Genomic DNA, 16,084 nt, shown 5'->3' on the forward strand with positions numbered 1-16,084 from the left:
TTTTTTTTAATAGAAAAATCCCGTTGCCTCACCTTACAAACATGTTGGCAAGTCCATGTGAGTTGCCTCCATAAGAACAAAGAACATGAAAGTGTTGAAAGAAGAGACAAAGAAGCTCTAAAAAATTATAAAATTTTGAGTTTGGAATTATTCTTTTATATGAAAGATGGACGGACCCCATTTTCTTATATTATCTCCCTAGGGATGTCCTAGATTGCCTTATAATGAACTGCCCGATGAAACTGAAATCAACCATATAATAGTTGACTTATTATGTAGTTTATATTCTTATTCTATTTATATATTCAATATTCAATATGTTGTCCCTTTTTTTCTATACTCTATTGTTTTATTTCATGGCCTTATAGCCTATTTACCCATCCTTTATATAGCATAATTTTATTGTACAACCCCTACTATTATATTAAAAACGAAGTGATAACTTTTATGTTTCATGTATACATACAATGTTTTCTACAGTTTCTTGTGTTTCTAAATCTATACGTTTGGGAAAAGCAGAATTATATATAGTATTTGCAATTTCAACATGAAAAAAAGGTTGAAGATTTCTAAACCATCACCGATTTTATGGTGGGTGAGAGAATTAAGCATTGGATAATGCCAATTGACTAGGCTTAAATCAGGGTGAAAATTTATTTCTCATTCTAATCCTCATATATTTTTCTTTCCTTCCAAAATAAAACTTCTGTTATGATATTATCCAATACATTTTTATGTGATTATGAAGTTTTCTTGTTTATTTTTAGAGTAAACAACTTTTTCCCACACAAATAATAGCTTAATGACACTTACCCACCCACAAACTTTTATAATATCATTTTACTACCCAAATTTATATTCCGTTTTCGATTTCGACATCTTGTGACCTCACACCACCACAACTATTCTCTTCCCCGATCATCATTCACCAAAACCACTCAAACCCTACTCTCATCGACCTCGTCAGTCGTTGGCAATCAAGCAATTAGGGTTTGCGCAACCCTTCCTCTTAAATCAAATTATGACTAATCCCAACCACCAAAATCCAACCTTTCACCATCAAAAGACTCATCGTCTCTCCTCTTCAAAAACCATAACAGTCTGGACCGAGTTTGCTTTCTATTTGCCAACGGTATATAAATTTGGATAGTAAAATGGTATTTTAAAAGTTGTGGGTGGAAAAATATCATTAAACCATTATTTGGGTGTGAAAAGGTCATTAACTCTTATTTTTATTATTTAATTTCAAAATAAAAAATCTAAATTTGAAAAGTATTCCAAAAATTCGTGGAATATGTATATTTTTTTAAAAATTCTTAATATTAAAAACCTCATCAAAAGGACAAAACGATGAATTAATTTAATTTTCCATTTTCACATGGCTGAATAGTGAAGCCCTTATGTCACAACAAATATTCATATATGATAATTGGTTTGAACAGAATCCTATACCTCATCATCATCTCTTTACTTATATAATCCACGTACATTAAATTATTTTATATATCATAAAACCAGAAAACCAACCTGAAAACCTCGTTCTGATAGAGACAATGAACATGGGTGAGGAATTATACTCTACAAAGGCACAAACCTCTTTATTTTATTTCTTTTTCCTTCCTTATCTATCCGACAAGCGGCTTCGGCACTCTTCACAATTTATTATTCCCCATCCTTATATTTTATTTCCATGAAATTAATCTTACATAAATCTTGTCTCATGAACATGCATGTACTACTTTTCAATACTGATCATTAGATCAATTAATTNACTAAGGTTCATGTTATTTGAAGCTCATTTGGCCAATACTAGTTGAAACCCTGCACTTGCCGATAAGCCAGAGTTTTAAACAGAATTTACAGGGGTTCTGATTGAGGTTTTCGTTTTAAATAAATAAATTATATTCATACTCCTGCCAACATTAATCAGAATTGCAGGATATAATGATATTACCAGGCTCTAATTTATTAAAGCACTAAAACCATTCTAGTTTCTGAAGTAATTAAAATCAAACATAATACTGTTGCAAAACGATGCTTATCACTTATCAAGCATCTAATATAAAAAGTGGGCAATATTGCTTTACTGGCACAAGAAAAAAGATACATGTCAAATATATTAGTGTTCTCAATGTACATGGTAGGCAATATCCGTTTCGAATCTTTTTTCTTTCCCCCGGTTGGAACTAAACATCTTTCTTGAGTTACTGTTCTAGGTTTGCCAGATACTAACAATCAATTGGTTCATATAACTGGAGAGCTTTAATCCTCACTGTTTCTTCTTCTTGTGATGTTTACCCAGTTTTGAACCCCGCTGCTTAAACAAATGCAGGTAAAGCTTCAACCAGAGGAATGGGTAACACAAAAGCATAACCTGACCCAAGAAATTAATGTCATTAGCTAGAACATACTAAGGGAAAAGTTAATAGCACTAAAAGCAAAGAAAAAAATTCAGAAAGAAAAGTTTAAGTGTTATTATCATCTAGCAAATTGTATCTGTTGTAAAGTTTAGAAAAAAATGGTAAACATTAGCTCCTTATAATCCTGGTTGGACATAACTATATACTCTTAAATGAGTACTGAAACAGGGCCCCCTATTATAAGTTGGCCCTTGAAAGTCTTATACCTGTTACTGGACATCTAAGCCATCATTTTGGATTCTGGATTTTTCCAAATCTGGGGCTTATGTTGAAAGATAATAAAATTTCCACAGCTAAAAACCGTTACAATTTCAAGCATCAATCAATCATTTGCCTATTTTAGGACAAAATAATTTGTTATAATATCATGCTAGATAATCTAACTCAAAGGTTTGAGCTAATGGTGGGTTCCAATCAAAGCATAAGAAGCCATATTATACCATCAAACTTAACCAAAGCAAGATAATCTATTAAGTACAACCTATCCAGTATACAGGTGAGCATCCAATCCCGGATATTTTAACAATCATTAAAGTAGCCATAAAATTACCATTCATAAGTGGAGTCCCAAATTAAATATTACATCGTTCAAATTGTTCCAAGATGAGTAATATTTCATACCCCCAATTGAGTGCTTTTGATGCCAAAGAATTACTATGCGTCAAAAGAAAAATAAACTTCCTCATCCGTGTAAAATTAAGTTTTCCTCCTAAACACAAATTAAACAACAAACATACCCTGAGAAAATTGTAATAGCTGAAGGGAAGCACATCAAAGAAATCTGCATAGAGATTTTTCTTCTTTACATATGGAAGTGCTTCATACATGAGCCACACTGCAATAAGTGTGACAAACAATTAATAAAACAAATAGACATAAAAATGACAATAAATTAAATAAAGGCAAAAGCTTGATTAATGATATTTGTTGAATAACTATTTCAATCGTTAACTTTGATTAAAAGTGAGAGCAATAGAAATTCATGGACTCACTTTCACCAGGAAAAAGTCCTATAGGGTACAGCACAATGAATGCAGTGTACCTAAGAATCAGGAAAAAGTAACAAAACTATGAGTTACATAAGCTTCTACTTGCTACAGTTTGAGTTGTGTGCAGGTGACTGTGTGGAAGACATAAAACCTGAGGTATGTGATCCATGATGGACAAGTTCCAATGCTGTTTAAAGCATAAAACGGATACCTAATTACCTGCAACAAGAAGTTGATCATGTATACTGACACTAAGGCTCATGAAGCTGTATCAGAAATAGAACGGGAAATATATATCATTAATAAGAGATACATATCAACCACTTGCAAATGTTATGGAATGCATAGAAAAGATCAAGCTATGTAACAGATATCAAAAAATGTATCGTGTTCTGTAGAAAGAGAGTAGAGCAAAACGGCTAACAACTCAAACAAACATGAAAAAGTAAGTAGGAGAGTGATGCAATAGAATTTACTTGTGGAAACTATCTTGATGCATGCCAGAAAGTAGTGATAGAGATGATTTCCACCTAATTTCATGTGAACATATTAAACGAGATAATTTTTCCCACAAAATGAGCTTAAGCACCAAGTATATCATCAGAACATGAAGTAATTTTATAATAATGCTTTCAAATATTAGACTCCAGTTATGAAGTGTCACACTTGCTTCATTATAAAGTCCTCATATAAAATTATCCAAAATTCATCACAATTACAAGCCAACATACCTAGCCTTTAGAAGAGAAAGCATACAATTTGTAGATAACTACTCGATTCACTCACCTCACTGACACTCCAAGCAACAAAAGTTATGAAAACTGAAGGCAACTCCTGTACCTACAAAAATTTAAACGAGGAGAAATCATTATTTCAATAGGGAGATAAATTGCAAATTGAACGAGCATAAAAGAGGAAAGCCATAAAAACCTCATCAATAGTTCGAACAATTGATAGAAAGAAAAGAGTCCTTCCACCCCATTGCAGAAAAGGAAACAACACTCCACTTGGAACAATACCTTAAAATTCACAAAGGGTTAATGTTAAAACAAAATACCAAATCACACTGCCATAACAAACACAAAAATTCTCAAATCTTCCAGAAAGTATTTATTCAGTTACCTATAGCTCCGTGTATAACTTCCAAGAATGAACAAGTTTGTAGCAACCCTTCAGAACAAAAACAAAACTATTAACTTTGTTCCCCCATTTTTTTCATTAAAACAAAAAAGAAAGATAAAATGGACTACAAAAGTTAAACAAAGACTGACAGATTAGTTGTCCAGCAGAATCGTAAGCTACATGAATAGACTTGGTTGATAAAATGTTGGACAAGATACTAAACAGAGAAACTGCCCTGCCACACAAATAGAAAAAGAAAATACATAAATTCACAGAAAAACATAGAAAACAACATAATGACGGAGAAGTGAAAGAAGATTCTGACCAGCCAAGGGCCTGAAGAGAATTGTAAGTGAAGAGATAGAGCCTGGAAAGTAGATACATTGTTGTGGCTGGTATTGAGCAACAGTGTGGACAAAATCAGCATTCAGCGTGCTTTATCTTTGAAGTTGGATCTAGACAATTAACAGAGAAAGCGATGTGGGCTGGGATGGTGGTTGGATGGTTGGTCTCCTGTTTTATTAGGAATGGCCCCAGAAGCCCGAAACTTTTATGACTGAAAAATGTTTGATGAATTTTAAATATGGGGTTTTTTTTATGAGTAAGAGCCAAAATGAGAGAATGAAAATATATGTTGATGTTCATCTTAGGTCAGTTTATTTGTTATAAAGATGCTGTGATTTATCATCTATTTATATATAGGGACATAGGGTTATTTATATGAGTTAGTGTGTTTATTTTATGAAATTAATTAATTTTGCCAAAAATTGGGGATTATAATTACTAACTAACTCTCCGAATCCTATGCCTATATAACCACCAAATGGTAATGATAGGCCTCCCATACATAAGGTTTACAAATTGAAGGGGAAAAAGGGACACTAAGGGCAGAGAGTGAAGAAGAGTTAGTTAGGGGAATCTTATCTACGTGTCTGAATAATAGGAAGGGTGTGAGGAGTGTGTGAGCAAGGGTATTTTGTGAGATACTTAGTATAAATTGAAGGGATTAGTCTTGGGGAGGGTTAAGCAAAATTTTAAGGGAATTAATAGTGGAGGCACCTACCTTCTCGAACTGTTACGATTTTATCTAGTTACAATTGTTGCTTTTTACTTTATTCTTTGGTTCCATTCTTTTACTTAATACAATACTTAGTATATTCATTGAATTGTTTGTTCTCTCTTTATCTTTTGTACTTGCAATTTGTGTTGGAATTGGTTTGTTGTAGCAGGTGGGCATATCAATTAGTATCAGAGCCTGCCTGGATTTTTTTTTTTTTTGGGTATGGTTAAGTAAAAAATGGAAAACATAATGGAAGGGGTGGAGAAGGAAATGGGAAGTGTGAGAGAAGATCTGGATAGTCTCAAGACAGATGTGGGAAACCTCAAGGACTATCTCCTTGAGCTATGAGAATGGATGAGAATAAGGGATGAGAAAGAAGATACTCAGAATCGAGAGAAGAAGAAGATAGACATGACAAAAAACTCTAATAGTGAAGAGAGAGGGGTCTTTAATCGAACGAAGGAAAGAGATGACGGGAGAGAAGACAGGAAGTACAAGAAACTGGAGCTACTAGTTTTCAATGGTGAGGATCCTTTTGGATGGACTTTTTGAGCTGAAAGATATTTCCAAATCAACTGATTTGAAGAGGAGGAGAAGGTGGAAGCAACGGTGGTGTGTATGGAAGGGAGGGCTCTCCACTGGTATCAATAGGTAGAATCGAGATTGCCAATCCTATCCTGGGGGACGTTCAAATCGACGAATCGACGCTGATCAATTGGTTTAGGCCGTCATTCAGGGGATCAACCTACAAAGCTCTTGTTGCCATAAAGTAGGAAGGGACTATGACAGAGTACATGGAGCAATTTGAAACGATGGCAGTGCCTCTGCGGGAGCTAGGAGAAGATCTCCTAATGGGAGTGTTCCTAAATTGGTTGAAGGAGGAGGTGAGTGCTGATTTACGGTTGGTCTAGCCCAATTTGCCTTTTAGGTTAATGGATCAAGCCTACAAGGTGGAAGAGAGACTCTGGGTTTTAGAGAAAAAAAAGCCTAGAGGAAATAAGGTCCAATTCTGAAGAATACACCAATACTATGGGGTCGGCTCAATATTGGAAAACCCATGCCTAAATTGGGGAACAACCAATTCACGCCCCGCAGATTTAGGGCAAAGCTTATCAACACTTAACAAAAGTTTCGATCGCAAAAAGTGATCGGTGGAGACAACAACAACCAATTATCATGGAGACAATTTTTGACGACTATCAGATGCCGAGATTCAATACAAACGCAAACAGGGGTTGTGTTATCGCTGTGATGAGAAGTTTAGACCGAATCATAAATGTAAAAACAAATCCCTACAAGTGTTGCTGATCATGGACGACGAAAAATCAGAATAACCAGAGCCAGAGGCTGTAGCCGACGAAGAGCCCAACAGTGAAGGTACCCCTCTAGCTCTTTCGATGAATTCCATTGTGGGTATATCATCTGAAAAGACTCTAAAACTTAAGGGTCAAATTGGGGATGTGACTGTGCTTGTGTTGGTTGACAGTGAGGCATCCCATAATTTCATCTCCTACGAGATAGTTCAGAAGTTGGGGATGACGATGGATAAGAGGAAAGCCTTCGGGGTAATGGTGGGAAATGGGTGTACAATTCGGGATGAGGGTATTTGCAGAGTAGTTCAATTAGAATTGCAAGGGATTGAAATTCAACAAGATTTCTTCCCTTTTGAGCTAGGTGGGGCAAATATGGTGTTAGGAATAACATGGCTAAGTACCCTAGGAGATGTGTGCTTAAATTGGAGGAGGTTGACCATGTAATTCAATTATGAGGGGACAAGGGTAGTTTTGAAAGGGGACCCATCCTTGGTGAAGGCATCAGTATCTCTAAAGGCAATGCTCAGATCCTTATAAGCTACGGGAACTGGTTATGTATTGGAATTTGGCTCCATAGGGCTTAAGGAGGAACCGGGATTGGAGAAGATAGATCCTAGTGTGACTAGAGTGATAAAAGAATACAACTAACTATTTGACCAAACCACCAAATTACCTCCCCATAAAACCCATGACCATGCCATAGAACTTCAACCAGGATCCAGACCCCCAAACATCATATGTTACAAATACCCATACTTCCAAAAGAATCAGATTGAAAAACTGGTATGTGAGATGTTAGTGGCAGGAATAATACAACCCAATACCATCCCCTATGCTAGTCCTATCCTATTAGTTAAAAAGAAGGATGGTAGTTGGCCTTTTTTTGTGGACTACCATGCCCTAAATAACCTTATTATACCTGGTAAATTCCCATCCCCACAATTGAGAAATTATTAGATGAATTGGCAGGAGGTACGATATTTATTAAACTGGACCTTAAATCGGGGCATGACCAGATTCGAGTGAGGGAAGTAAATGTTCCAAAGACAGCCTTTAGAAGTCGTGAGGGACATTATGAGTTCCTGGTCATGCCATTTGGCCTTACCAATGCACCTTCAACCTTTCAAGCATTAATGAACTCCATTTTTAGACCTATCTTGAGGAAATTCATCTTGGTTTTCTTCGACAATATCCTTATCTATAGCCCAGACCTCCACACTCACCTTTGACACTTGAAACATGCCTTCTAGATTCTGAGAGATAATGAGTTGTTTTTAAATAAAAGAAGTGTTCTTTTGCACAAAGAAAACTGGAGTACTTGGGGCATTTGCTGTCGGAAAAAGGGGTAGGGTAGATCCACGTAAAATCAAGTCCATGACATCTTGGCCAACCCGAAGAATGTAAAGAGCCTAAGGGGATTTCTGAGATTAACAAGTTATTACAAGAGGTTTGTGAAAGGATATGGGGTCATTGCCAAACTCTTAACCCAATTACTTAAGAAGGACTATTTTAGTTGGAATGCAGAAGCTTAGGAAGCCTTCGAGAAGCTCAAAACAACGATGTCCACTATCCCTGTCTTTGTTGTACCAGATTTTTCCCTTCCTTTTGAGATTCAATTTGACACTTCTAGTTTGGCTATTGGGGTTGTCTTGGCACAAAAAGGCAGACCTGTGGTGTTCCTCAGCAAGGTATTTTCTTCTCAATCCAAACTAAAATTAGTGTATGAGAGGGAACTAATGGCTATAGTCTTTGCAGTGCACAAGTGGAAACATTCTCTCATTGACAGAAAATTCATCATCAAGACTAACCAACGCAGTCTACAATTTTTAATAGATCAAAGAGTTAAAACCCCAGAACAACATAAGTGAATCTCCAAACTCATGAGTTTCACTTTTGAGATTCAATACTACCTTGGGGCTACTAATCGGGTGGTAGATGCTCTATCTCAAAGGGAAGAAGGGGGTGTGTTTGTTGCCTTATCAGTAGTTTAGTTTTCAGAATACAAAGACCTTGTATCAAAGGCATAATACGATCCCAAACTTCAGGTAATTATCCAGGACCTCTTTTTTTATTCATCTAGCAAACCTTATCACAAACTTTACAAGGGTTGCCTCATTTACAAAAACAGGCTGGTGCTTCTTAAAGGTTCCAAGTTTATTCCAAGATTGTTGGAGAAGTTCAACTACAGTCCCAACGGGGGACATTCAAGTTTTTTTCAGACATTTAAAAGGGTGTCCAATGTCATGTTCTAAGAAGGAATTAGGAAAGATGTCCAAGAGTCTGTTAAGACATGTACCATATGTCAACTCAACAAACACTCATCCTTGAAGCCAGTTAGCCTTCTTCAGCCATTGCCCATTCCAATCTAGGTCTTCAAGGATATCTCCATGGATTTTGTTGGAGGGTTTACCAAGATAAAAAAGGGTGGATACTATACTTGTGGTGGTTGATCGCCTAACCAAATACAACCACTTCATCAGCCTTGGCCACCCCTATAATGTTAAGGAAGTTGCATTCCTCTTTATCAGGGAAATTGTCAAGCTTCATGGGTTCCCAAGCTCCATTGTTTCCGATAGTGACAAGGTGTTCATGAGTCAATTCTGGCTGGAGATATTCAAGGCAATTGGGACTAATCTGAAATTTAGTTTTGCCTATTACCCACAAGCGGATGGCCAAACCGAAATGGTTAACCGCTGCCTCGAAGCTTACCTTCATTGTTTCTATAGCTCCCAACCCTGGCAGTGGCCACATTGGCTATCCTGGGAAAACATTTGGTACAACACGACCTATCATAGCTCCACTCAAATAACCCTATTCAAAGCCCTCTATGGGAGGGATCCTCCCATCCTCTTGAAGTTTACAGATTATCCCTCCATAGTAAAGGATGTTAACCTCCAACTAACTAAGAGAAAGACANTCAAACAGTCCACATTGGCTACAGAAATGGAGCTTCCATTTTCAATACAGATTTGACTAAGCATATAAAAAGGGTTGGTATTTGGTTTGACTGAGCTCGAGGCTAATATAGAATTAAAGTTAGTCAAAAGTTTGAAGGGAGTACATAATGAGTTTCTTTTTGTTGGAAAAACACTTAACAAAAAAGCATTAAGGCTAATCTACAATAATGGTTTGGTGTTAAGTAGGTGTAAGTGCGGCAAAGAATATAAAGAAATAATGAAGCTTGGTATTGTCTCCTGCTTTTTAAGTTTAACTTATATGTGAAAGAGTTTATGGTATCTCTACATAAAAAAGTAGTCTATAAAAAGCAAATGAAATTGTAAAGGAGACTCAAATGACGGAAGATTTTCTTTTTTGCACAAGTCCAAACTATCATTGCTGTTAATAATGAATTTATCCTTCCTAGGAGTGAAAAACGAGTCGAGTTCGAGTAACTCGAATAAGTATTCGAGTCGAGTTTGATCACGATACAACTTGACTCGAAAAGCTCAATTAAGCTCGAAAAGTTTGAAAAGCTTGATTAAACTCAATTCTATGAATTTGAATTCGAACTCGAATTCTAATTTCAGGTGCCAAGTTCTAGTTCGAACTTAATTCCTTAGGCTCGCTCGATCAAGTTTGAATTCAAACTCGAATTTGATACTGTTGCAATCGAGTCGACCCGACTTCAATGAGAATTTGTGAATGCATTTAGTGATGTAGCAATTTATGGAATTAATATTTTATAGATGTGAAACGGTTAACACAGTGTGAATAACATTGTGGTGGCGTATGAAAACATTAATTAATTATAAGAAGAGATTAGTCATGGGATTGGGAGTTGATTCCGCGCATGACTCCATCTCCGCGTGGTAAACGGAAATTAATTTCCATTTCCAGTGAAGGGCCGGTCACTAGGGGTAAATGCCGGTCACTAGAGGGTAAATCTCATTAAAAGATCAATCGATTAGGATTTATCATTACTGTATTTATTAGTGTACCAAAAGAAGAAACTAAATTGACTACTAATTTCGTCATTCATTCTTCTAGAATTTATGCATTAAATAACATTATATATATATCTTTACAATCCATTAATTTTTTTTTTTTTTTATTATTTGAAGTGTCTAGGCCAATTTACATGCACCTCAACTAGTCTCTTGGGATTGAAACTACCGATCGGATAAGAGCTCCAGTGGTTACCCCTATTAACAACCGAGGAAAAACTCAAACTTATAACCTCTTGAATAATACATCCAATAATCCTTATTGAATCACTTGACCACACAGAAGTAGTTCAACCCATTAAATTCGTTGCGCCAACCTTTTCCATTTCAAACTTGAAACAGTTGAAAGGGTAACCCGACTCGGAGAAGACCCCAGGTCTTGGTCCAACCGGTTAAACCGACTAGGCCGGTCCGGGTTTTAAAACCTTACTTGAATATATTACTCAAAAAGTTTTGAGTTCGATCACACTTGGTTACTAAGATGGATGACTGCTGAAGGATTACGCGGTCATTAACTTCAAGGCTTCGGGGGATTAGTTGAGGTGTGCACAAGCTGACCCAAACAACCCCGGTAAAATAAAAATAAAAATTGAGAGTAGTATTATTTAAGCCCCATCAACGCTTTTAATTTAGCCCCAATTTAAATGATATTACCAAAACCCTCTCATCTTCTTCCTATCTAAACTTTAAAGGAATACTAAATAATATTGGAATTTAAATTTTACTGGATACTTCATTAACAAAATAATGAAATATTATCTAAAAAAGGGAATAAAATCATAATCAATTAATACAATTAAACTTTCTTAAATTTTTAAAATTGCAGAACCTTTAAAATACCTCTCTAATTCTTGTTTTTTGAAGCTGTATCTCAGCTCAATTTGATTAAATGAGTCTAGGAGCCCATTATGTACAAACCCAAAATCGCTGCATGAACATGGGTTCCAAAAAGAAGTTGGGCTGACAGTCTAATATGTGGCCTCAATTTCAAACCCAAAAGGTCTAAAGAAAAAGCATCCGAACGTCGTGCGCTCACGTCTCTGCATGTATTTTAGATAACATTAGGATAACGTAAAGAAAAAACAATAAACTTTGACTAAACATTAATGATAATATTCATGTTACAATACAAGATCCTTTAAAACTTGAAACTTGATTACATGCACGAGAAAAAGATTGTAATCAGAGAAGATTTAAAGAAGCCGAAGGAATAACCACTGTGCTTGATTCTAGGGCGACGAAGAACCTGATGAACCGTAGAATACGTCAAAATTCAATGGACTCGCCATAATTTCAGGTCCAAAGCTGTTATCTGTTGTCAGTTGGTTCAAAGAAGAGAAATTTCACAAAGCAAAATGAAAGCTTCAAGTTTCCCCAAATCTGACTCTTTTTAACTGATTATTTATACTTTAATACTACCTGTTATCTGTTGGTTATGATAATTTTGGTATCTGCAGAAACTTATAATTAATTAAATTATATAAACTAAATCTTGCCAAATTAGGATGAATGAGTTGGATTTAGATCCATTAGAGGCCTATATGTAGTAGCCATATTCTTCTTCCAAAATATAAACAACAAATAGAAGTAAACTTTGGTCGACGGCCATTGAATGTTTCATATAAAGTATTGGAAACCAGATAAGATTAAAAAAAGGTGTGAGAAGCGATGGCGGACAATGAAATTTAAAAAAATGGCACTTGATCAAGCATATTCCAGGACAAGATAAAAACGAATGACTATTAATATTATTATAATTACATCAAGGTCGGTTCGATAGTCACTTGTGCTTATATATTTTCAATCAGAAATGCCAAGTCCACCATCTCCCCACATTACCTACTTCATTTTCAATCACCATTAACAGCTCATTTGAGCTTTTCTTCTGATCTAATCCATTTAATGTAGTTGCTTAATTATGTAATTAGAGAGCATAAAGTGAACATGTTATTGTCAGTTTTATCATATAAAATGCAGCTACACCAATTAAAAATTTGCCTTATGTCATCCATATTATTTGTTTTAATTTTGTTTGTGTTGGGTTTTTATTTTGAGTGAGCTTGCGTTGACATCATTTTGGTTTAGTTGATTAAAGCGTTTATTGATTAGTTCTAATTATAATTTAATTATACTTTTTTAGATGAAATTAGAGATAGAAAACAAGTTTGTTTATATAAGTCCACTAAAGTACTTAGTATCAGGAAAGGAATTTCTTAGATTTGGTAAGTTTTAGCTTTACTGTTTAATAATCCATGAAGTACAATTTTATTGAGCATATATATATATATATATATATATATATATTAAGTGAGATTATTGTGAGTTTTAATTATAAATATCAAATGAAAAATAAAAATGGATTAAACAGTGAATTAATAAGGGTAACTGATGCTGTCAGCTGCTTAAGATGTGAGATAAGCAATGTAAAAGGCCGAAAATGTAGAAAATTAGAATCCTAGGACATGACATAATATGATCAATTATTAGGTGATGAAGACATTACAGTCGGAAAATTTTAATATCAATATTGTTTTATTTATGTATACACATCTATACAACTTTAAAAAAAAAAAAAAAAAAAAAAAATTTGACTAATAATATTTACTAAACTCTACTGATGACGAAAATCAGAGTTATAAACTATCTTTGGGTGATCGAGTAATTCGATAGAAACTCTTAGATGTATTATTCAAAATATTTTGAGTTTGAGTCCCTCATCGATTGCTAATAGAGATAGTCACTGAAACTTTTATTCGATCTGTAGTTCTAGGATCTCAAGAGATTAATTAAGGTATGTTTAAACTAACTCGAACACCTTCGGTCATCAAAAGAAAAAAAAAAGTTACAATTGTGTGTTTTGGATATGCAGTATGTATTATTGCTTGCACTTTAAGACATAATTAACTGTTAGTTGTTCCAATATACTTATAATTAGATCTTGTTATAATCTGATCCCCTCTTCTCTCATTATACTTAATACCAACTCTTTCTTATTATGTACACTTAATCAAGCATTTAAATTAGCTTACTCTAACATGACGTGGAGCATCATGCCTTCCAAAGCAGTGACTTTTTATTCACTTCATGGGCCCTCCTCCGAATCAGACGGCTAAATTTGCTACATCATCATCCCATCTGTGAGTCTGATGCCATCAACTATTTACGGTCGCCCACTAAACAAAAACTAATTCCAATCAAGTTTAATTTAATAAACTTGATTACTGCATGATAATGAAGCCAGCATAACTAACCACTGATGGTCCACGTCACCTCTCAATAAACAATCACATGGTCGGTCAGCAATCATTGTAGGACCCATGCACACCTCCATTTGGTCGGTGTTCAACGCTTCTCCATTCTCCATTGGCCGGTCTTAGTCACATCAGCCATACACGTGGCATGATGGGAACGAAAGGGAGGCCCACCTAATATTTTTCATGGACAATTACAGATGGCTGCCAGTGAATGCTGCCCTTATTCTTTCTCGTTTAATAAAATATATACGCTCTGTTACCGGATAGTAACCGGTTCCGACTCCACTATATATAAACTACCCACTATACTGAACTCAGAACACCAACAACAGCAATCACAATTTTTGGCTTTTTAAGCGCTACACCTCAAAGCTTAAACCAAATTTTCCCTTCCCAAAAATGCCCGGACTTGCAGTTGGAACGCCTGCCGAATTCGGCCAACCCGATGCTCTCAGGGCGGGTCTCGCTGAGTTCATCTCAATGCTTATTTTCGTTTTTGCCGGTGAAGGATCCGGCATGGCCTTCAGTAAGCCTCCTCCTTTAATTTCACTTTTGTTTGTTTAAGATGTTAGTTATGTTATATATACAATTTGACGTTGTCAACTAATTAAATGAGAAATATTTTGACAGACAAGCTGACTGACGATGCCTCAACAACACCTGCTGGTCTAGTAGCAGCTGCAGTTGCTCATGCCTTTGCACTGTTCGTGGCAGTTGCAGTTGGTGCTAACATTTCCGGTGGACATGTGAACCCCGCTGTTACATTCGGTGCCTTCGTTGGTGGCCACATTACCCTTGTCAGGAGTGTTGTGTACTGGGTTGCCCAGTGCCTCGGATCCGTCGTTGCTTGCTTGCTTCTCAAGTTCGCAACCGGTGGACTGGTTAGTACTTAATTTAACAATGAATATTTTTTATTGAAAAGTTTATATTATTCACATTTGCTAACGCATGCATGAACTCAAAATGTTTAAAACTTGATATATCCTGCAGACAACGTCTGCTTTCTCTCTTTCATCCGGTGTTAGTGCATGGAACGCACTTGTTTTTGAGATTGTGATGACCTTCGGTTTGGTGTACACCGTGTACGCCACAGCCGTCGACCCAAAGAAGGGAAACATTGGAATCATTGCACCCATTGCAATTGGTTTCATTGTTGGCGCAAACATCTTGGCCGGTGGTGCTTTTGATGGTGCATCAATGAACCCTGCCGTTTCCTTCGGCCCAGCAGTTGTTAGCTGGACATGGGACAACCACTGGGTGTACTGGCTCGGCCCATTCATCGGTTCCGCCATTGCTGCCGTCGTCTACTCCATCTTCTTCATTGCTCCAAGCACACATGAGCCTCTCCCAAGCACAGACTTTTAAGAAATGAGTCTGTTTCATGCCAAAAAATTGAGTTGAAAGTTGGGGTGGATCTATTTGGTTTCGATTTGTTGGTGGTTTGCTGTTTGTTTGTATGTGAGGCTTTGTTAATTTGTCCAATTAATCCTGTGAACTAGTCTTGTTTTTGTTCAATATTTTTCTTCCTTAAATTTGTAATGTTTTAGGTAGACATGACGGTTTTACTTTAAATAATTAGCGTCAGCAGCTGCCACACATTACATTCAATATTGAAGGCCAACACTATTAAATCCATTTCCTCCAGACCCACAGATTAGCTGGTGTTTAAAGGAATAAGGACCACAATTAGTGTGAAATGTTGGTGCGTAATCACTCCATTTAAAAATTAAAAGTGCAAAAAATAATATGATAAATATAAAGATTAGAAAGGAGGTTGTTCAGAATCTAGTGCTACAAATCAGCATCTAATAGACCCAATGTCCAGCCCAAAGGACACTCCAACCAACCTTTAGCTACAAATCAGAGATCCGGAACTTCCTCAAACAATCGGTGTTTAAAACCAATGTTTTAATAACCAACCTGAGTTGAACCTGGCAAAGTTATCGGATCCTGGGTTTCAAACCCGGTGACAAAACTTTTAA

General features: G+C 36.0%; 2 protein-coding genes across 2 annotated transcripts; one reads left to right on the forward strand and one right to left on the reverse strand.

Moving 5' to 3' along the window:
- Positions 1-2,038: 2,038 nt before the first annotated feature.
- LOC116111289 (very-long-chain (3R)-3-hydroxyacyl-CoA dehydratase 2-like) lies at positions 2,039-4,997 on the reverse strand. The gene is made up of 9 exons (XM_031397493.1): positions 4,857-4,997; positions 4,681-4,766; positions 4,532-4,579; positions 4,340-4,428; positions 4,196-4,249; positions 3,561-3,628; positions 3,413-3,462; positions 3,158-3,255; positions 2,039-2,374 (listed from the first exon to the last, which is right to left on the reverse strand). Exons 1-9 carry the CDS (start codon positions 4,913-4,915, stop codon positions 2,270-2,272), a joined length of 657 nt encoding a protein of 218 aa, XP_031253353.1. The 5' UTR covers positions 4,916-4,997; the 3' UTR covers positions 2,039-2,269.
- Positions 4,998-14,406: 9,409 nt separating this feature from the next.
- On the forward strand, positions 14,407-15,710 carry LOC116111251 (aquaporin TIP1-3-like). The gene is made up of 3 exons (XM_031397445.1): positions 14,407-14,628; positions 14,733-14,983; positions 15,093-15,710. The coding sequence occupies exons 1-3, from the start codon at positions 14,502-14,504 to the stop codon at positions 15,465-15,467; spliced, it is 753 nt and encodes a 250-aa protein (XP_031253305.1). The 5' UTR covers positions 14,407-14,501; the 3' UTR covers positions 15,468-15,710.
- Positions 15,711-16,084: the final 374 nt, after the last annotated feature.

This window comes from Pistacia vera, unplaced genomic scaffold, assembly GCF_008641045.1.
Source record: "Pistacia vera cultivar Batoury unplaced genomic scaffold, PisVer_v2 Contig1189, whole genome shotgun sequence".
Lineage (NCBI taxonomy): Eukaryota > Viridiplantae > Streptophyta > Magnoliopsida > Sapindales > Anacardiaceae > Pistacia > Pistacia vera.